The sequence below is a fragment of the Aethalodelphis obliquidens genome, unplaced genomic scaffold, assembly GCF_003676395.1.
Source record: "Aethalodelphis obliquidens isolate GAN/ISIS:26980383/991018 unplaced genomic scaffold, ASM367639v1 scaffold44, whole genome shotgun sequence".
NCBI lineage: Eukaryota > Metazoa > Chordata > Mammalia > Artiodactyla > Delphinidae > Aethalodelphis > Aethalodelphis obliquidens.
The window spans coordinates 7,105,267-7,126,304 of record NW_020837988.1 but is presented as its reverse complement, the minus strand read 5'-3'; the positions used below and the strand labels follow the sequence as shown (position 1 = coordinate 7,126,304).

Here is a 21,038-nt window from a genome sequence, read left to right as displayed (position 1 = left end):
AAGGAAGGGAACGGTAACTCCTACTGCCTCGGCAAGTTGTGAGAATTAGGAGAAGACGCACTCAAAGTGCGCACCAACCACGCTCCCGGTAGCAGCCCCCTTGCCCCGGGCCGGCAGGGTGCGGACCGCTGGCTGATCTGACCTGCTCCTTCCCCTGCTGCAGCCTCCCGGGCACCTCCACCAAGCACATCCTGGATGACATCAGCACCATGTTCGACGCCCTGGCTAACCAGCTGGATGCCATGCTGGACTGAGCCGGACCTGCTGGCAGCTCGCAGCAGTGCCCACCGTGACCTTCCTCAGCCACTGCCTTTCCCCCGGCACGGACGCCGCCCCTGCCGCCCTAGCGGGGTCCCTCCTGCTGCTGCAAGCCAACGGCTGTTGGCACCAGGGCTCTGGGAGGCGGCCCCCAGGGGAGCTGAGGGGACTCGTCAGAACCTGACACCTCAGCAGAGCCCCCTCCCAGTGTGTAACCTGACGGGACGGCCCTGCCTTTTGGGCAGGGACCCTGGTGAGAGCTTCCTCTCCAGGAAAGAGGTGGTGGCTGGGCTTCTGGGGTACCTCCTCTGTCCCCCCAGTGTCTCAAGCCCCTGTGCCAAGGCCCTCTGGCCACCCACTGTGCTGTCCTGGCGCCCAGAGGCTGGAGGAGGCGGTGTGTCTGGCCTGGTCCCCCGCAGGTGTTCACAGGACATGTAAACAAGCGGCCAGGCCAGCCTCCGCCGCCGCCCCTGCCTGCCCTCAGTGAGGCAGAGCTGGCGGGGGTGGGAACAGTGGGATTCACAGGTCCCCCAAAGTCCAGACGTTCCCAACTGTAAATGTTATTTTTTAAGCAGAGAGAAATGCATATATTTTAAATGGAATTTATTCTATCTATAACTGCCTGAGAGGACGCAGTGGGGGAGGGGCTTCGGACCACAGCAAGAGCACCCACTGCCCGCCTTGGGGCTGGAAGCCTGACCTGGTTGGCCCAGGCCCCGGCTCTGTAACCATTAACCTCTTCCCCCAACTAACACCAATGAAAGTGTCATTCCACGTGATCGGGCTCTGTGTTTGGATCTGCGCCACGGACCTCTGAGCCAGGGGTCGCACCTGAGCCGGACCCGAGCGCTCCCACTGACGCGCAAGGAGGAAGGCTTGGGCCCTCCCCTCCTCACCTTTGCGGAGGGGCTCCGTCACTGGCCGAAGCCCTGGGTAGGTCCGTTAGTGGCTGCCTCATGGACCAGCCACAGGTTTTTCTTCAGGAATTTATCAGTTTTAATACAAACCAGTCTGTATTCATTCCTAAAAGGCTCATTTCCAGTAAAAAATAATAATACACCAGTGAAAACATTCTCACAGGATAACTAGGGCCGGGGCTGAAAGGAGCCCTGGGCTGTACCCCAGGACTGGCTCTCTCCGCCAGCTTGAGGGCAGGCACAGGAGGAGGTTCCAGGGCCAGGCGGGGGCTCTGCTGCATCTTCAGGTTTCTGTGTGAGGCTCCCCCCTGACCACAGAGGAAGGGAGGGAAAGTACTCAGGGCCAAATCCAGGCCCCTGCCCCAGGAATACAGGATGAGAGGGGCACAGGGAGGATGAACCACCACCCCTGCCTTCAACAGTGGCCTAGAGAGCTGTTCGGACCTCCCACGGCTGCTCTCCCACAAAAGGTGGAAGCTCAGCCCCATGGCTCATAGCTCTGCCTGAAAACCCAAGAGCAGAGGGCGCTGCATTCGGTGACCCTGAAGGGGGGCGGCCCACAGGTGGAGGGGGCTGAGGGCCCCTCTTTTAAGCGCACGAGGTCATACATTCAAGAGTCCAGGGGTGCTCCCCCTGGTGAGGAAGAGCCAGACTGTCCTGACACCAAGGCCACAGCTCAGCATCTCTTCAGTAATTCCCCGGGGGGCAGGACGACAGCTGGGTCTGACACCGGGAGTTGGGCCTCCAATGCCATAGGGCGCAAGAGCAAACCCTGAAACATTCATGATATCAACTCCCCAGACTCAGAAATGGGTCTGGCTTTAGCCCTACGATCCAGAGCAACTATGACCACCACGGCCAGTGGCTCAGAAGGGAGAGTTCATGCCCAGCTTAGTTTCAAACTGCAGTTTCTGTCGCTTCTGGTAGCGGACCCGGACCCTGGTAGGGTGGGAGATTAAAGTCCAGGTTAGCGCAGACCCCCAGACGAGGGGACGGGCAGGACACCCGAGGAGGAGGGCGGGACGGCAGTGGGAAGGCAGGGGAACGGTGCGCCGGAGGTGACGGGCTTAGGGAACACACCCAGGCCCAGATGGGGCACCCAGCCGGTGGCTCACCGAATCTCGTGCAGTTTCACGATCTCGTTGGTGACCACCACGAGGACCAGGGAGAGGCAGCCCAGGAGCCACGTCAGCAGAGGCACGTCCTCCAGGCCAAAGTGGACGTGGCTGTCCCTGTGTGTCCACAGCTGCAGGTCCACTGCTGTCTGGACCACCTGCCCCAGCAACCTGCAGGAGGTGGCAGCCCTGCATCAGCGGGGTCTCTTGCTTCCTTCCCTGCTTTTCTCAGCAGGGACAGCTTAAGGAGGGCACCCTTCAACCTCTGGCCCAAAGCCCGCCCTCAAATCACAGCCCCGCTGCAGCCACTCCCCTGCTCCCACCCTCCATCCCAGAAGGACTCACACCACGGGCACGGTCACCGCCCACCAGAGGTTTGTCAAGGGGCTCTTTCTCCACAGGGGCTTGGTGCGATGCACGTGGGTGATGGAGATGAAGACTGGAGAAAATGGGGTCAGTGGTGGGTGTCAGACTTCTCACGGCCAGAGGCCTGGTCCCCAGGGTGCCTCACCAGCCCCGGGGAGCCCCTCACCAGTGTGCAGGACGGTCAGGGCGGCGGCGAGCTTCTGAGCCGGCAGCAGCCCGTTGGCGAAGTCGTCAAACCAGGCTGGAGCCATGTCGGCATGGCTGCCAAAGCAAGGTGTGGGCTCAGCTTCCTCCGGGCCCCGGGGAGGGAAACCAGGGCGGGGGTGTCAGGATGGGACCCACCTGGGCAGCATGATGGAGGAGCAGCTGGTGAGGTTACGGACCCGGGAGCTGTCGCAGAAGCTCTGCAGTGTGAAGCCAAAGCAGATGAGGCACGAGCTGATGGTGAGGCTGAACTTGAGCAAGAAGCAGAGCAGGAAGTAGTGCTGGGTCTGCGGGAAGAGGAGGCCCGTCACCGCTGTGGCAGCCGCCCCTCTGGCACACGGATTCAACGGGGTCCTCAGTCGGTGGGCGGGCCCGGGGGATAAGGAGCAAGGATCTTGCCAGCTCTCTACCACCCCTCCCCCTTGGTCTGGGGAAGTTCGGATGGAATTCCTCCCGCCGCCCCAACCCCACTTCCCTCCCCCAGGGCTCAGCCCCCTCCATACCGACATTCCTCAGGAAAAGCCCAGGCTCACCGGGCTCCACGGTGCTTACCTTCTTAGGAATGGACTGAAGGTTTTTCCCCGTTGCCATAGACATGATGGAGCTATGGGGGGGCTTCCCCAGCAAAGAGATGCTGAAAAGCAGGAACTTCAGTGAAGGGTGGTGACTGTGACCCTCTGTCCCCCAATTCTCATGTGGGAAGGACTTCGGGAGTCCTGAGAGTGAGGGCAAGTCTGCTGGGCAGATGGGATAAGACAAGGGAGAGGGTGCCCCCGGGCCTCCTGTACCAGAAGTGAGCACTGAGCATGGCTTCCTGAACCTGGGCTCCTGGGGACGCTTGGTGACATCCCAACCCTGCCTGCCTGGGCACGGAGGGGTGGCCCGGCCTCTCACCTGAGCAGAGGGTAGCAAAAGCAGGACAGCCACAGGATATCGGTGGTGCTCAGGATTGGCGGCAGCTGGACGAGGCAAGAGAGGAACTGAACCAGGAGAAGCCAGGAAGCACGATGAGATTCTAGCAAAGAGTAAGACACTGGGAGCCCCAGGGCTGACTCGCCCTGTGCCCAGACGGAGACTCACGTCCTCGCTGAGAGGAGACGGCGCTGGAGGGGACACTATTCTGCCGGCGGGGTCATCTCCAAAAGCCCAGGGGGGTTCACAGAGGCTGTGGGGGCCCCCCAGGCTGTGCTGCATCCTCCCAGCCTCTCAACCGGCCCTTGAGTGAAGGAGTGAGCAGGGAGGGGCGATGCCCGTGCTGGCCCCACCTCACCTGGATGACCACGAGAGTCAGCTGGCACTGCAGCAGGAAGAGGAAGCACTTGCGAATGCCGTAGGTGGCGTGCCGAGCCTAGGGACCGGGAGGGGCAGGTTGGGGTCTCTCTCAGGCCCCACAGCTGATAAGCTTCGGCCAAGAGCCAGATGCCCCAAATGTTCCCGCGAGGGAGGGGCGGAGGCAAACTCCACCGCCTGGAAGAGCTTCGCCTGGAGGTGAGCCACCCTTGGGAGCTCAGGCCGGTCCTGCGTCGCGACTGCCCGCCCCAAGCAGGACCTGCCCCCCTGCCCCCGAGCGCCCCCCACCCCGAGCCCCCACCTGCTCGATGAGCCGGATGACGCTGATGGTCTCCTCCTGGCGGAAGGTCAGGGAGCAGGGCAGGCTGTTGAGCTGCCCCGAGAGCTGCAGAGGAGAAAGGCCGTCCGAGGCCTGGGCCATGCTGGTGCTGGTGGCGTAGCCAAAGGTCTCCCAGGAGCAGCGGGACGGGTACAGGGGATCCAGGGCAATGCTGCTCAGCGTATGGGGGGAAGCATACCCATCAGCTGAAGCGTGCCAAGACCCCGTCTCCCACGGGACTGAGCAAGCACCCGCTCCCTCTTCTCCCCACCAAGTCCAGGTTCCTTGGTCCTGACCAGGGCAAGATCCGCTGTGGGGTCTCCGGGAGGAAGAGGCTGGCCCCCGGCTCTGGGGTGTCACCCTGACCTGATATCGCTCTGGAGGAAGAGGCAGCTGTTCCGCAGGTTGGCAGAGCTGCCCAGGCAGCAGGTCACCTCCCCATATTCCTGCATGATCTTGATCATCTCACACATGGCTGAGGGGGCAGAGTCGGGGGGCACGAGAGTCAGGCAGGCGAGCCCCACGTGGGATGCTGGGCAGAGACCCCCAGGACAAAGCAGGAGACAAGGGAAAACAGGCCCCTCTTTGGGACCATCCTGCCCCCAATTTCGTGAACATCGTATGAATACTGTCACTTCTGACTCCCTAGAACGGGCCACCAAGGCTCCAGCCCGCAAGACCCCCAGCTCCTCCCAGCCCAGGTTCCTCCGCTCCCTGCGTGGGAAACCAACATCGCTCCGGAGCCCGCGGGGTGCCCATGCACTGGCAGCGCTCCACACAAGGGCCGGGCTGGCCGAGTAGCCGCCACCACGGTACTCACTCTCGGGGGTGCAGTCGGTGAAGAGGGGCACGAGCAGGGGCACATTGTCGATGTTCTGCAGGTGGGGCCGCACCTGGTGGATGCCCCGGGGCAGCTTGGCCTGCAGACAGCAGAGATGCCAATTGCCTCAGGGTCCCTCCTCCCTCACTCCTCTGCCCTGGACAAGCCACGGGCCAACCCCAGGGCTCTGGGGACACAGACACCCCACCACCACCACATCGTACCCGGTTGCAGTCCTCCAGGAAGCTGGGGAGGTCGCTGTCCGTGGGCTGGAAGCTAATGAGGTCCGAGTGACCCTCCTCCTCCATTAGGAGGAGCCCTTCCGCATCATCTCGGGACACTGTGGGGACAAGAGCCTGTCCCTCACCTTGGGGCCAGACTTCTGGGGGCCTTTCCTCGCCTTGCAGATGACGCAAAACTTCCTGTTTCGAGGTGTCCTCCCCCCCCACCCCGTCGACTGCCGTTGCCGCAGGGAGATCAGAGCCATCTTCCAAGGGGGGGATCCATGGAAGCTCTTTCTAGTTGTAGCCCCAAGGAAGGGGAATGACCCACACCCACCTCGTGTCCACACCAAACCTTTGCCCTCACCCTGATTCAGGTCATCGTGCAGGGATCCAGTGTGGCTAGGACTGGAGGGGGGGATCTCAGAGCCGGGCATGTCACCATTGGGCGTGAGGGAGATGTGACAATTCCAGCCCGTCTCCAGGCCCATCTTTTCTGCAAACACCTGCACCGGGAAAATGGCAATGAACAGATGGGCCCAAAGGGTCACGTGGGGAAAAGGGTCAGTGGGAGCATTGGGGGGTGCTCCCCCACCTTGCTTTTGAGCTCATCCTCCAAAGAGAAGTAGACGAAGCGGATGCAGGCGTTGACCAGCCCGTCGATGAGGCGCACGATGTCCAGCCGGGCCTGGTACTGGGAGGACACCATGCCCATGAAGATCTGCCCGCTCAGGGCCTGCATGCAGTCTTCCTTCTCCAGCACCTCCCCGATCCCTTCTTCAGGAGGCACAAGGCACAGAGCCCGGCCAGGACACGGCCCAGGCAGGACACCCAGGAACCGGCAGATTGCAGGAGGCAGCCCGGGGCCACACGTGCAGATGCCATGCCCAAGTCAATAAGCACGCGGGCCCCAGGGGACCACACACGCAGCCACACACATGCACAACCAAGACATAGAGAAGCCAACAGACACAGGGGAAAAGAAAAGGAAAGGTACTCATCAGTCAGGTGACAATCCCTGGTCCAGGGCTAGGGGGCGGGCCCCACCCTCAGCAATGGCTTCAGTTCATGGTCTCTGGGGTCATGAGACCCCAGAAGGCTGTGTGTTTGGCGGAGTGGGGAGGGGTGGGTGGAGCTCTGAGTCCCTCTGCTCCAGCAGGCTTTGTGACCCGGTCCTTTGTCTGACTCAAATAAGGCTAATGCTCTATACACGCTACTGCTTTATAAGCTTCAAAGAAAGCACTTTGCTATCTGTCATCCCACTGGAGCGGCACAGTGAACCCGTGAGCAGGGCAGACAAAGCACCTGGTTATAGATGAGAGTAAGGGACTCGCCCACGTCACCAGACAGTGAGAGCCACCGCGGTGTTCCAGGTCCTCTGCTACGGTCTGGTCCAGGCCGCTGGAAGCCCTCCCGGCCCCCGGCCCCCGGGCACAGGGCCCACAGTACCGTCTGAGCTCCAGCTGCCGCGGCGGGCACTCAGCTTGATGGGAACGGTGCTGGGCAGCTCGCACGTGGTGAAGATGCTGCTCCGGCCGGGCGCCTGCACCAGCTCGATGCACTTGCCGTTGAGCTGGGACGACAGGGCACAGCTCATGGGCTTGTAGGCGAAGGCAGAGCAGTAACCAGACAGGCAGGCTCGCTGGTAGAAATCCAGCACTTTCTTTCTGCCGGGGAACCGGGGTGGAAGTGAGGTGAGTGGTCCTGGGATGCCCCACCCCTGGGAGCCGGGCAGGCAGACCACCAGAGCTGACTGCTCCCGCCCCTGGCGTCTGCTTCCTTACCTACCTGTCGGAACCCGAAAGAGGGTAGATGTCGGCTCCATCCCAGAAGTCTGTGCAGGCCTCCAAGACCACGTCGGCCGTGCCGTGGGACAGCATCTGTTCTGTGCCTGAGGGCAGTGGTGGGGAGAGGAAGGCCAAGCCATGAGTGCCCAAGCCACCTCACCTCCGGGGACATACTGCCACCCTTGAGAAGGGCACTAAAGGAGCCCCTGGGGGATGGGAACTCCCCAGGCCTCATGGCAGCAAACCTGTAGGCAAGGCCACTGGGTGCATAGCGCAGGCTCTAAGCTGCCGGTCCTCCAGACAGTCCCAGCATCTGTGGCCACCACCATCCCAGCCCCCGTCCCCGAAGCCAATCTCTGCCACGTTTGAGATCTCGGCAAGAATCTAACGCTCGTCGGCCCAGCGCTCCCTAAAAAAAGACACCCTAAAAAGAGCCCCGCCCTGCCCAGCTCCTGGGAGGTTTGGCCTGATGCGGGCGGAGCCGGGGAGGCTCACAGGTGGTGGTGTCCTTGATGAAGAGGCTGATCATGTGGCTGAGCGGGGGCCGCCGCTTGGTGACACAGGAGAGCCTCCCCAGCGAGGTCTCCTTCATGGTCTCGGCGCTGGGGAGGCGGTAGAGCGCAAGGTGGTTCCCCTGCTTGAAGAGCTCCTTGGCCCCGGGAGTGAAGCCTGCAGGAGGAGGGACGGCACGGGGCCTCTGGGAGGAAGCCCACCCCCACACACCACCCTCCCTGGCGGGGAGGGAACCCCAGGCAGGCTGGGCGGCTTCCCTCTACGCGTCCATCCCGCAGGCAGTTATCTTCCCGGATGAGGAAGCGCCGTCAAGCGGCGGTGCCTGGTTAAAGGGGATGATCAGGGAATTCCCTGGCGGTCCAGTGGCTAGGACTCTGCGTTCTCACGGCTGAGGGCCCGGGTTCAATCCCTGGTCGGGGAACTAAAATCCCACAAGCCTCGTGGCACGGCCCAAAAAAAAAAAAGGGGGTCGATCAGAAGCCCAAAGGGTTGCTGGTGCTCTTGAGCGAGGCCACGCCCGGGCCTGGCATGTTTGGAGCTGGGGGCCCAGCCTCTTGGAAGAGGCCGGCAGCTAGCCCAGCCGCCACCCCTGCGGTGGCCACGTACCAATGAGGCGGGCGAGCTCGCAGAGGCCCCAGGGCACGTGCACGGGCAGCACGGTGCTGTGGCTCTCCTGCAGGGCGATGTTGCACAGGTGGTCTGAGAACCGGCACAGCCGCTCAGTGACGCTGGCATTGCACAGGTTCAGCAGCACGTTGAGGCCCAGGGGCTTGAGGGAGGTGAGGTGGAGCTGCCAGTTGGAGTCATCGAACTGGATGCAGGAGGGATTCTGCTGGTCCTGGGACAGGCTCAGCATCTCCAGGTGGTAGTCACACACGAAGTCCTCGGCCTCATAGGTCTCGCCCTCCAGCACGTGCTGGGTCTGGAGGAAACGTGGAGGGGAAGAGGGGCCTCAGGCTGGGAGGGATGCGGCGGGTGCCCCCGAGAGAAGGCACTGCCTCCCAGCAGGGCATGCTCATGCTCGCGCTCTCCCATCCCTCTCGAAACCCCTTCCCTGTCCTTCCTGGCTCCTGGCTGCTTCTAGGATCTGTGCCCAACAACACTGTCACCAGCTCAGAGGAGGTTGTCCAGACCGAGCGAGAAACAACGAGGCACCTTTCTCGGCCACGGGAAATGTTTTTAGAAGGAGCCACTGGCTTTCTGTCTTTTGTACTTTTTTTTTGTTTTTGGCCGAGTGGCATGTAGGATCTTGGCTCGATGGGACCCGCGACTCCTGCAGTGGAAGTGCTGGCACCCCTGGACCACCAGGGAAGTCCCGGCTCTCTGCCTCTTGAAGGTTGTGATTAGGAGGAAGGGCCTTGCCCCAACCAATTACCACCATCAGAGAAACACGGAAAATGGGGAAGGGCCTTCACGGAAAAGCCGTGGGCGAGGCCTCAGGAGGTCCCGGAACAGAGGCCAAGACGGCTGTGCTTCGGGCTCCATCCGTCCAGGCCGGGCTGCACCCCTGTGGCCCCTTCGGCAGGGGAGGCCAGGACGCCCTGCGGCTGACAAGCGGGCTGCTCTCCGCCCTCTCCCCTCACCTTGCTGGGGTCTTCTTCACCGCCCTCTGTGTCCCTGCTGAAGCTCACGCTGGAGCCGGACAGGTGTTTGCTGCGGCCGTGAGCTCTGTGGTGAGAGGAGGGCTCGGGGGCCTTGGGGCCATCGCCTGGCCAGTTGCCGCGCTCCTGCTCATTGGAAAGGTGCAGGGTAGGGTTCAGGGAGCCGGCCAGGAGGGCGTCTCGTTCACGGGGCTGAGGAGAGCAAGGAACACAGGCCTCGGACCGGCGTCCCGACGGCTGCCACGGGCCAGTGAGGCAAGGCTGCTTCGTCCCCTCAGGGCGTCATCTCTGAAGCAGATCCTGAGGCCTGAGCCCTCCTCCCCGCTCCTTGCCTCGCCCTCCCTGAGGCTACCAGCCGGGCCCAGGCCATACCTCCTCCTCCACCTCGGGATGGCAAAAGGAGCGCGTGGACAGGTCATCCGTTAGGTCCTCGTGGCTGCTGTGCGGGGGCTCCACCTTTCCGCTGAAGAACAGCACGGTCTCCGGGCTGGGGTTGGGCCATGACAGGATCCCCTGTTTGTCCACACAGCACAGGACCTGCAGGGAGAGAAGAAGACTGGGAAGGGGCCTTGGAGGTCCCCAAGCCGCCAGGGGCTGCTTAAGTGACCAGACACGGCCAGAGAGCAGCCTGTCGAGGCCAGGTCCTCCCACGGGGCCCCCCTCACCGTGACGGAGCCCAGGCTGTGCAGCAGGCTGGAGCTGTGGCTCAGCGTAGGAGACGTCCCCTGGATCACCCGCAGGAAGTGGCCCCAAATGCAGCGCAGCATCTCCTGAGGGCAGAGACAAAGCCCGCGAGGCCGGCTGGGGCTTGGCCGTATTTCCCTGGAGATGGCCTCTGGGGCCGACAGAGGAAACGGTCCGGGAGCACCAGGAAGTTGGGTGGAAAAGCCTGTGTCCAGCACGGCAGTGACACATTACCCATGTGGGACGGGTGGACTGAGGGGCTCCAGGAGCCCGTGGGAGGCTCAAAGGCCATAAAGTAGGGGAGTCCCAGGGTTCCAGCAGGGGCCCGAGGGAGCGCGGGCTGAGGGTACGGGGCCTGGAGCAGAATCCATCCTGGGTGAGCGTACCTGAGAGGAGACGGCTTCGGTATAGCTGCTCAGAGTGTCCTCCGAGAACTTGGCCAGCTGTGCGGAGAAGAGGGTGTGAGCCTCGGGGAGGAAACCGCCAGCCAGCCTCTCACAGGCCTCTGAGCTGGCAGGTGGGGCCTCGTGCCAGCAGGGCTCCCGACGCCTTTGGTGAAGGACTCCCGGGCAGCCCTTGAATCCCCCGTCTGCTGACAGCCCGGGTGGACACTCAGCCACCCCCGGGGCCTGGTCTGGAGACCCTTCTGGCTGGAGAGGGCAAAGCCCTCGGAGAGCTGCCCAGGCCCTGCCTGTCGCTGGGCCACGGGGTAGGGGTGGGGCTGGACTCCTGCCCTGTCTGCTGGGCACAGCCGACTCTTTTCATTCCTGTCTTTGGTTCTTTTTGCACTGTCCCCCGACCCCCACCCGCCCCGATGCCTCGGAACAACCTACCAGGGAGCTGGGGGAAGCCTTGCTCATCTGGGCCAGGACACGGGCTTCTCCACAGGCAGTTGCCAGGACCCAGAGCACAGGGAAGAGCAAGGGGAGGATGGGCAGGACGCCATTCACCTGGGAAGGAGCGAGCCACACAGGCTCCCTGAGATGTGCTGGCGGCTGGATGGAGGGAAGGGCTTCCCCGGCCCTGGGGCCCTCCCCTGAGTAAAAAGGACAGCTAGGGGCAGGAAGGGAGGAAGGGACGCAGGCGTTCTGAAGCTAAGCCTAAGAGACCCCTGGGCTGCAGAGAGGGAGGGGCAGTCAGGGCACCATGAGGGGACGCAGTCTCAGGGGAAAGAGGAAAGCGCTACAGAGAGGAGAGGGCTGCCGCCACCTGCAGCTGGAGGAGGGTGTACTGCCAGGTCGTGACACCAGGGGCATTCAGCATGAAGCGCAGGGCGTTGGTGATGAGGAAGCCAGCCTGTCGGGAACAGGAGAGACGCTGCCTTATCCCCCACAGAGAGACCCAGGCTCTAAGCCTCCCCGTCTTCTGCCCACTCACAGCCCCACCCCTGGCACTGGCCGGCTCACACTGGGACCCTCTAGTCTTCACTCACACGCTCGTCCAAGTCTGGCCCCCAGGCTCCCCCATTTCCTGGCCCTCCCCCTGCCCTGTGCGGCCCCGCCTCACGCACCAGGACCACGGGCACCGCGTAGTGCAGCATCACTGACTGCACCGTGAACCTCTCGTTGTCCAGAGCGGTGACTGGGCGGGACAGGGCCATGTCCAGGCACCACCTGCAGAAAGAGGGGATACTACACTCGGGCGAGCCCTGCTCAGGGGAGAGGCCAGAAGCCCACCCCTTCACCTAGCATCACTGGGTCCTGCAATTCCCTCCTATTCCTTGGCCCCGGCCAAGTGGCCTCCTGGTCACTGTGGCCAGGAGCTCGTGGCAGCCTCTGAAGCTGCCCCCTCGGAGTTCAGACTGAGAGGGGGTCAATCACCCAGTCGAAGAATTCTCACAAGACACTAAAGAGAATACCTTCCAGAGATGCCTGTGCTAAGGGACCTCAGTATGGACAAGGCGCCTTCCTGTCACCGGCCCCACCATGCCCCCTGCTCACAGGAGGCACCGGGCCGAGAAGTCAGGGGACAGGAGTAAGGCAGGGCGGCGCCCTCACCTGATGTTGTCAATCACAGGGGTCTCGAGGACGCGGAAGAGCCGGTGCTGCTGGGGGTTCTGTGGCCCTTTCTTCACTTCTCCCCGGGGGGAGGGGGGCGGAGAGAAAGGTGGAAACAGGTCTCCCGGCTCCAAGACGATGTGCTCATCATCCTGCCAGCGACGAAGGGGAGGAGGTCGAGGGTAATTAATGGTTCCATGGAAGCCACTCTTCCTTGACCGTTCTGGCTAAGTGGAGACATCTCATTGGGTTAGGGACCATCAGTTAGCACAGAGTCAGTTAGGGTGGGGCCTGGGGGACTGGATTCCTAGCAGCTTGAGGACCAGACAGAAGAAAGAACAGGACAAGGAGAAAGATGTTCCAGCTTTTCTCCATTCTCCTGGAGCCCTTGCCAAGAAGCCCAAGAGCTGGGCAGGAAGCATCAGGATTAAGCCCAGGGACCCTCCCACCATTGCCGGTGGACACTCCCACAGCATTTCCAGGGAAGGAGAAAAGCCTCCAGCTACCTTGATCCCCCTCAGAGAAGCAAACGATTCTTGGCCAGGCCTCAGAGCTATGATGTCTCCTTCTACCAACAGGCTAACTGGCAGGTTGACGAGATGTCCATCTCTGTAGGCCCAGTGTAGGGACCAGGATGGTGCAAAGGGCATGTGGAGGTCTGGATACATGGCATCTAGCCACTTGATCTCCTTGCCATCCCTGAGGGCATCTGATGAGAATGGAAAGAGGGAAACAGCCTCACCCACTGGATCCACACACCAGCCAGATCCAGCACACAGCTATGAAGCTCTGTCTGCTCTTCTCCCTTCCCCAGACGGCCTGCATCAACCCACGCCGCTCATTCCAACACTTCCCCTCTACGAGGCCACCTCCCCACCACCCCAGCACGGGCACTTGCACCTCCTCGAACACCTGAAGCTCTTATTCTTTGTACCCTGCTTCCGTTCAAATACATTTTGCTAACTTTGCTAAGGGCTTTGAGGGGTGTGCTGAGCTTCCTGAGGGGTACAAACGTCAAAGATTAAGCCGATTTGGCCCCTGGCTTTGAGGAGCCATTAGCCTTTCTGCCCGCCCCAGGCCACTGCCTGGGTACCCATAGCCCTCCCACGGCTCTCTCGCTGCACCACTGAGAAGAAAGCAGGGCATCCTTATCCCCTGAATGCTGACCGCAGGCAATGCCAATGTGCTGGGGCTCCTGGCTGGGGACGGGAGCTCCAGGGCTCTGACACACCCCAGGGCACCTTTTCCCACCTGACTCGCCTGCCCCTTGGCCTCACCTTGGATTTGGTCAATGATCCCTCGGAGTCTCCGTTCTACCTCTCGGCGCTTCAGGCGATCTTGCCGCCCAATGAGGACGAGGTTGAGGAGCAGCAAGAGGAAAAGCGCAGAGGCGTTCACCAGCTCCACCCCGTGGCTGGCAGGGAGAAGAGGGGGCACTGGCAGGGGGCGGGCCGGGGGGTCTCCAGCCCACCAGCTCCACCCCATGGCTGGCAGGGAGAAGAGGGGGCACTGGCGGGGCGCGGGCCGGGGGGTCTCCAGCCCAGCCAACCCAGGGCCCCACACTCCCCTCCCCAGTCCCTTCTGAAAAGAGGGTCTCCTTCTGGTTCTGACACCAGCCGGCCAAGGGACTGTGGATCCCTACGCGACCCAGGCGCTGACTCTGGGGGCAGCTCCCCTCTCCCCGGGATGTCCCAGGCGGGTGTGGAGGCAGGAGGGGGACAAGTCCAGACCCTGCGCTGGGAGAGGTGGGAAGGAGCCCCTCCCAGGGCCTCGGACCGCGTACCTGCCAGCCGGCTGGCCCCCGTAGCAGCCCAGCAGCAGCAGCACGGCCAGGAGCATGAGCGAGGCGCCGGGCCAGTGGAAACAGGAGCAGCGGTTACTGTGGTGCAGGAAGCTGCTTCTCCACAGCTCCTGAGGAGGGAGGGGCAGGAGGCCAGGGAGTGAGAGGCCCCGGGGGGACCAAGCGAGGAGGGAGGAGCCAAGATTCTCTGCCCCGCATCCTAGCCGCCTTCCTCCCTCACCCACCCGACGGAGAGCCCAGGCGGCCACCTCTGTCTTCTCGCTTTGGTCTCGGCTGGGGTCAGGACATCACTCTGAAAGGAACCCCGGCCTCTTTCTGATTTTTAGTGATGCCTCAGTCGGGTCACACCGTCCAGGGTGACAGGGAGAGTCATGGCCCCAAGAATGTGCTTCCCAAGCTTTTCCACCGCCCCAACTAGGCTCTGGACTCCCCATGAGGATGTGTCACCTTCCATGTGAGACTTTTCTTCCGTTCTTTTAGGTGTCCGTCCAGCACCGCCTCCAGCTGCTCCTTCAGGATGCTGAGGGCCTTCTGGGTGGACAGGCCCAGGGCCAAGGGAGCCTCGCCCTGGAGGGAAGCAGGAGGCACTCAGCATCCCTCAAGCAGGAGGCACTCAGCATCCCTCAGGAGGCCCTCCCCGCCCACCTCCCCAGAACCTTCCTCCCTTCTCCCAAATCCTCACCCTCCCTCCCTCCACTAGCCCTGACTCCTCAGGGCGTGAGCATGTTCAGATCTCCACCAAATTAAAAGACGTTCAAGTACACAGTGCCCTGCTCCTCAAAGCCAAGTTTAAAACAAAACCAGAGGGCTTCCCTGGTGGCGCAGTGGTTGGGAATCTGCCTGCCAGTGCGGGGAGCACGGGTTCGGACTCTGGTCTGGGAGGATCCCACCTGCCGCAGAGCAACTAAGCCCGTGTGCCACAATTACTGAGCCCACGGGCCACAGCTACCGAAGCCCGTGTGCCACAACCACTGAAGCCCACGCACCTATAGCCCGTGCTCTGCAACGAGAGAAGCCACCCAATGAGAAGCCCGTGCACCGCAATGAAGAGTAGCCCCTGCTCGCTGCAACTAGAGAAAAGCCCGCACGCAGCAACAAAGACCCAAGGCAGCCAAAAACAAAAATAAATTAATTAATTTAAAACAAAACAAGGGCTTCCCTGATGGTGCAGTGGTTGAGAACCTGCCTGCCAATGCAGGGGGCACGGGTTCGAGCCCTGGTCTGGGAAGATCCCACATGCCGTGAAGCAACTAGGCCCGAGAGCCACAACTACTGAGCCTGCGCGTCTGGAGCTTGTGCTCCACAACAAGAGAGGCCGTGACAGTGAGAGGCCCACGCACCGCGATGAAGAGTGGATCCCGCTTGCCGCAACTAGAGAAAGCCCACACACAGAAACGAAGACCCAGGCTTCCCTGGTGGCGCAGCAGTTAGGAACTCGCCTGCCAATGCAGGGGACATGGATTCAAGCCCTGGTGCGGGAAGATCCCACATGCTGTGGAGCAACTAAGCCTGCAAGCCACAACTACTGAAGCCTGCACGCCTAGAGCCCGTGCTCCACAACAGGAGAGGCCACCGCAATGAGAAGCCCGTGCACTGCAACAGAGACCCAATGCAGCCAAAAATAATTAATTAATTAAATTTTTTTTTTTAAAAAAGCAACAAGAAGAGAGAGTCTGGTCTTATAAAAAATTTTTAAAAAAAGAAACGAAGACCCAACACAGCCAAAAATAAATAAATAAATAAAATTAAAACAAAATAAACCCCAAAAAACAAAACCAGAAACAAACCTTTCTTTACTCAGTGTCTTCTAACTCACCTTTCACTCAACTCCCAACCCACCACCAACAGCATCCCCCAGCCCCACTCAGACCGTGCTCACCACTGAGCTCCTGACTTATTGCACTGGGGCCATCTTTCGGATTTCCCGGGCCAGAAAATATGTATTGTTTACGTGGGGAGAAGAGAACTAACCTGGAGATTCTGGCTTCACGTTGTTCCTAGTAAAAAACATTAAGGAAAAAACCCCACCGACTTCTGTTACCACCATTTCATAAAAGGGAGGCTACTGTAACCCTACCACGTTGGGAAGGACACAGTCTCAGAAAAAAAGGCAGCTGCTGCCAGGAAAGGACCTGCACTGACCGCACTGCACTCTCATCTCACCGCGGGTGGGTGGAACGTGGCATGGACAGGGGTGGTTCCCAGCACATTGTCCTATGTGACCCCATGGCCTGGCCTCTCCCATTGAGACCCCTTGTTCCTGGGCTTCTCTACTATTTTGTCCTGTCCGTCTACCCCACAGTCCACCCTACGACATCTTCTCCACAACTTTATGTACGTTTCCAGGGCAACCCCAGCCACATGGATTCATGTGCCACCAATAAGCTTACAACTGCTAAATTTCACCTCTAGCCTGACCGCCACCCTGAATTCTGACCCGTTCCCTAAACTGCCGCACAGCTGTTTCATGGGTACCTATGAGTTGACACGTCCAAACCCCCGAAATTACCACCCGGCCCTCCCCGCCCGAGCCAGCACCCCTCCTACAGTTACCATCACCCAGGCACCCCAGCCCCTCCCTGCAACCTCTGCCTCCCCCTCCCACCTCCCCAGTCCCCACCTTTTCCAAACCAACCGCTGCACCCCAGCCAGTGAGCGCATGTCTGATGAACTGACCCTGTTTACCTTTAAAATCTAGCCCAGACTCCTGAGCGTGGTCTGGGATCTGCCAGCTTCTCCAGCCTCCTTTCCTGCCATTCCTGTCACATGCCGCACTCCCCCAGCTCATGTGTCAGCACCTTTATGGATTTTCCTAGCCAAGAACACACTCCCTGCCCCAGACAACTCTTACTTCTCCTTCGAGACTCAGCTCAAACACCACCCGCTCTGGGAAATCTTCCCAAAACCCAGGGCTGCACATATAGGGGGAGGTTTGTATTCCAAAGGCAGCCCGGGCAACCTCGCTCACAGGCGGCATCACGGAGGACCGTCGGTATAGATTTGCCTGTCTGGCTCTCCCACCAGACTGCCAATGCCTTGAAAAGGGTACTAAATTCTTCCATCTCCACACCCCTCCACCAACCACTAAGACAGTACCTATCACAGGGCAGCAGCTCGTGAATGCTTGCTGACTGACTGAATGAACGCCCATGGAGTTTCACTGGTCCCCATGACACCTTCGTCAGGGTTGTCAACCCAGGATCTGTAGCAGAAACACCTGGACCTTTTACAAACGTGGCTGTCCAGGCCCCACCCAGACCTAGTGAATCAAAACTTCTGGAGGTGAGGCCCAGTCCAGATTGGATCTGATGCACAGATCCCCAGTTGGGGGTCCTGGAAAAAGAAGGCCCCCAGGAAAGGCAGGGCCTGGGGGAGGAGTGAGTGTTTCTCAGGGGCCACCTGAAGAGCACCCATGTGGGCTTCCTCCAGGGAAAGTTCCTGAGCAAGAGGCACAAAGGCCTGGACCTGGGGCACCAAGAAAGGGACTGGGCTTATCTACTGAGTCCTGGCCAAGGGTCACTGAGCCAGCGATGCCCTGGCTGCCTGGGCTCACGCCCTACCCTCTTCCCTCCTATCCCCGGGGTCCTGCCCCGGCTTTGCCCACCAACATTCTGGATTTCCTCCTCCCTGCCGGTCTCCACGTCCACCCACCCCCTTGGCAGGCTTGACCCTCGCCAGACACACATCTCCACGACTAGGAGTTGACGGACTGGGGGCCATATCCCCTGGCTGCAGACCTGGCGTGGTGGGAGGCCCCTGAGTGGAGACCCCATGCTGGCCTGTCGCCAGCTCCCTCGGCCTGAGGAATGAGGACGGGCTTCGGAGTGGGCCCGGCCCAAGACCTCCCAGAGCCCTTGCCTAAGTCTCACCTAATCCCTGCTCTCCACAGTGGCTTTGGGGGATTATGAGGATGAGAGCTGCTGCTTCTCCGAGGGGATAACTGGTTATTTCCGCTCGGGAAGAAATGGCCCTCCGGGCAGGGAGCCGGCACCCACAAGGGTAAATACGGTACTCCAAAGCACCCACCTCCCTCTGGCAGGGATCAGGGCCTCCCTGAGAGGCCGTGGTCCAGGACAAAGGAGTGTCGGGCAAGGCCTGCATCTCTGCCTCCTTGGCTCCTGGCATGAGGGAAGAAAGCCTCCAGGGGCGGGAAGGAGGAAGAGAAAAGCAAAGGGGGACCACAGGCCTTCTCATGTCCAAGGCAGGATGCCTGCCCCTCTCAGCCCAAGAAGGCCCAAGAAGAATAGCGTTTGGGAGGCCCAGCCTCCCCTCCCCTTTCCGCTTCCTCCCTCAGGCTCGACCTGCCGAGCTCCCTCCCCGCAGTGGGATGTGCAGGTTCCCAGGGTGGACTTGCCTAGGCCAGGTCTCCAGAAATGATAAAGTGAGCAAACCTCCTGCGGGCAGGGAAGGGCTGGTCCGCAGAGGTGGAAAGGCTGCACGCCAAAGGGCGGGAGAGAGGAAGAGCTGACAAATCCCACGGGGCTGCACAATCACCCGGGAAGCTGCCTGGTCTGGAATGAGCGCCAGGCTCAGGAAGGCAGGGAAAGGCTAAGGGGAGCAGCCAGAGAGCCCGGGCGGCGGCCTCCCTCCAGCCAGGCCTTTAGACCAGGACACTCAGGAACTGCCCTCTGCTTGCCCTGTGGCTGCCCTGCCTCTGCTGCCTTATTTCCGGCACCCCCAAACCCCCTGGGCAACCCCACCCAGCAACTGTTTCTGCTCCTTCTCTTCCTCCAGGGTCTGAGAACCTGTCCCGTGCTCCTCTCCAGGTGTGGGAGGAGGGGCCAGAGGGTGGCAGATGCTCCCGGGGCAGGGCCGGCAGAGGCGGGAGGGGCCCTGCAGAGCTGAGGGCGTGCATCTGCCCCCGCACGTTGTGTCTGGCTTGGAGCACCAACTCCAGACTGGAGATTAAAGACAGCACAACAGAGGCAAAATAAGCCATTCTGTAATTATACGCCTCCTGAAGAAAGCGCCTGCCTGCACAGCGCCCCGGGGCCAGGACACAGCCCTCAAGGCCAGCCAACCCTCCACGGCCCCAACCCCACTTATCCAACTGCCGTGGCCGCCCACTGAGGCCTGATGGCCACTCTTCACTCAGTCTCCGGCAGGAGGGTCCCGGGTATGGGTAAAGTCACTGTTTCTCTCATTACCCCATGGCTTTCCCCCACGCGGTATGAGAACTGAAGCTGAGGAAATTGGTGAGAGATGTTCACGCTTTCCAAAGGAAATTCAGAAAGGGCTCATGCGTGAGCTAGGTGGCCTTTCTCAAAGCATAGAGATAGGCTGGCACCCAGCGTGCCCGGGCACCCATGGCAGGGCGGGCGGGGGGGGGTGGTCTGTGCAAGGACAGGGATGGTGTGAGAAATAAGAACGCCTGTCATACACGTGCCATCTGAGCTCTGCTCTTCTTGCCTAGCAGGGCCAAGAAGGGTGAGGAAAATCTGCCCCAGACTTAAGTACCCAAAGGCAGGAAGCAATTCTTCCTACTTCCCAGGTGCTCAGAAACTCCCACTCCCCAGCCCCAGGCACCTCCAGGAGATTCCTGGGGCCAAGGAGCCAAGGCTAAGCAAGGCCTCTACACCAGAGGGGAGGCGTGGCCCTGCTTCTCCCCTGACACTGAAGCTTTTCGGGTAGAAGCAACCCCATCCCACTGTTCTAAGTGCTCAACCTCAGCTGAACCCAACAGAGGAGCTCGAGGCCATAGGAGGCGTAGGCTCAGGAGAGGCTGCCAGCACGTGCCCATCGCGCCCCGCTTCATTGTCAAAGGGGGACACGGGCGGGGCCTGGGGGCTGGAGGAGCAGCAGGTGGTGACAAAATTCTATCTGCTAAATCAGAACTGCAAGGAATCTGCTACCGAACAGAACCAGCTCCCCAGGGCCCAAAGCTAAGCATCTGGGTCCGTCTAATGAGGCTTTAAGAGCCAACACGCCTGGGCTGTCCTGTGCCACCTCGGTCAGGTTTCCCAGGTGGCCCAGAACCAGAAGCCCCCAGCCCCCAGTCCCTGTCCTTTCGGGACTCCCCTGAGGTTCCCTCAGCACAGCAGCTGTTTTCCTTCCCATCCTACCTGTTTCGGGAGAAAGTGGAATCTAGGTCCCCTAGGCTCAGGTAGGCAGACTGTGAATTGGCCTTGGCCTTTGGCCTTGGCAACAGCAGGTAACCACTAATTAGAACCAGCTGGCCCCTTCGCCAGGTTTCCCCACGGTCACAGCCTCCTTGGCCAGTGCAGGTGAGCGGGACCCACAGCTGGACTCCACGAGGTCTGAACCAGTGAAGCAGAGATTCGGCCACTATCCACCAGGGTCTATCATAGGCGTCACCATAAATCTCTTCCGAGTTTGGCCAGACACAAATCCACTCTGTCTACAGACAAGCAGCTCAAAGCCTCAAGCAGAGGCACCTCCTCCTCTTCCTCACTCTTCCCAGCTCATGCTGACCTGGGCACTTTCACCTGTCTTCTTTCTCACCTCCTGCAGCCAAGACCTAGGAAGAAATCACCCCAGCCCCATTGGCTCCCGCCTCAGTGACTCACGTGGTCCGGCGAGAAAAGCCTCCTTAATGGCCCCGAGGAGGGGTGGCATCCAAGCCTTGTGCCTGGAGACCCGGGTCCCAGCACACCTTGACAGGATGCCCCACGGGGAAACTTGGGCTCTGGTCCCACTCTGGGTGACTCAGGAGCCTGGCAGGCAGCTACATACACGGGCTTTCTGGCTCCCATCCCCAGCCTCCTTCCACGGTCCTCACTACCTCGTAATCCAAGCCGCCTCCGGCCCAGCTTCCATCTTCAACCGTTAACCCAAAGCCTCCGACACAAAGCGGGGAAGCGGGCGTGTGGAACGGGGGCATCAAGCCCAGCTGGCATACTCACTTTGCTGCCTTTGCCCTGGTGGGCAATCCATAGCTCTGCCCGTTTAAAGAGCATGGGGTAGAGCCTGAGCCACAGCAAGTCAGCCACAGAACTGCCAACACTGCTCTCCAAGAGGAAGAGGAGACAGAGAAAGACAGAGAGGGAAAGAGTGAAGAAAGAGAAGAGAGAAGAGAGCTGGAGCGCGTGTGAGCGAGGAGCGGGGCGGCAGCGGCAGCAGAGTGGAGCTTCAATCTGCTGATTAATTTAGCCTATTTCCAGTCACGCTGCAGATTTAGGGAGGGA

The 21,038-nt window shown here is 60.9% G+C and overlaps 2 protein-coding genes across 9 annotated transcripts in view; one reads left to right on the top strand and one right to left on the bottom strand.

The window, feature by feature from the left end:
* CASKIN2 (CASK interacting protein 2) overlaps positions 1 to 1,037 on the top strand; it is a 13,990-nt gene extending 12,953 nt beyond the window's left edge. For all 6 annotated transcript variants that reach the window (XM_027080655.1, XM_027080653.1, XM_027080654.1 and 3 more), the window contains one exon: positions 164 to 1,037. In XM_027080655.1, coding sequence (XP_026936456.1) covers positions 164 to 254 — 91 coding nt within the window. In that variant the 3' untranslated portion in view covers positions 255 to 1,037. The remainder of the gene's footprint in view (positions 1 to 163) is intronic.
* On the bottom strand, positions 853 to 21,038 carry TMEM94 (transmembrane protein 94). 3 transcript variants are annotated; one of them, XM_027080649.1, is made up of 31 exons: positions 20,757 to 21,030; positions 14,341 to 14,460; positions 13,876 to 14,003; positions 13,370 to 13,506; positions 12,599 to 12,801; positions 12,093 to 12,244; positions 11,606 to 11,708; positions 11,305 to 11,391; positions 10,929 to 11,045; positions 10,482 to 10,538; positions 10,077 to 10,181; positions 9,784 to 9,948; positions 9,394 to 9,603; positions 8,417 to 8,732; positions 7,793 to 7,966; positions 7,299 to 7,401; positions 6,960 to 7,177; positions 6,106 to 6,287; positions 5,878 to 6,016; positions 5,514 to 5,629; positions 5,290 to 5,389; positions 4,836 to 4,944; positions 4,452 to 4,641; positions 4,131 to 4,208; positions 3,755 to 3,840; positions 3,413 to 3,494; positions 2,999 to 3,147; positions 2,823 to 2,917; positions 2,636 to 2,729; positions 2,291 to 2,461; positions 853 to 2,114 (listed from the first exon to the last, which is right to left on the bottom strand). In XM_027080649.1, exons 1-31 carry the CDS (start codon positions 20,808 to 20,810, stop codon positions 2,042 to 2,044), a joined length of 4,113 nt encoding a protein of 1,370 aa, XP_026936450.1. In that variant the 5' UTR covers positions 20,811 to 21,030; the 3' UTR covers positions 853 to 2,041. The 3 variants fall into 3 exon arrangements, with proteins under 3 accessions (XP_026936450.1, XP_026936451.1, XP_026936452.1); XM_027080650.1 differs by having other exon boundaries at positions 6,106 to 6,284; XM_027080651.1 differs by lacking the exons at positions 853 to 2,114; positions 2,291 to 2,461; positions 2,636 to 2,729; positions 2,823 to 2,917; positions 2,999 to 3,147 and having other exon boundaries at positions 3,755 to 3,875; positions 20,757 to 21,038.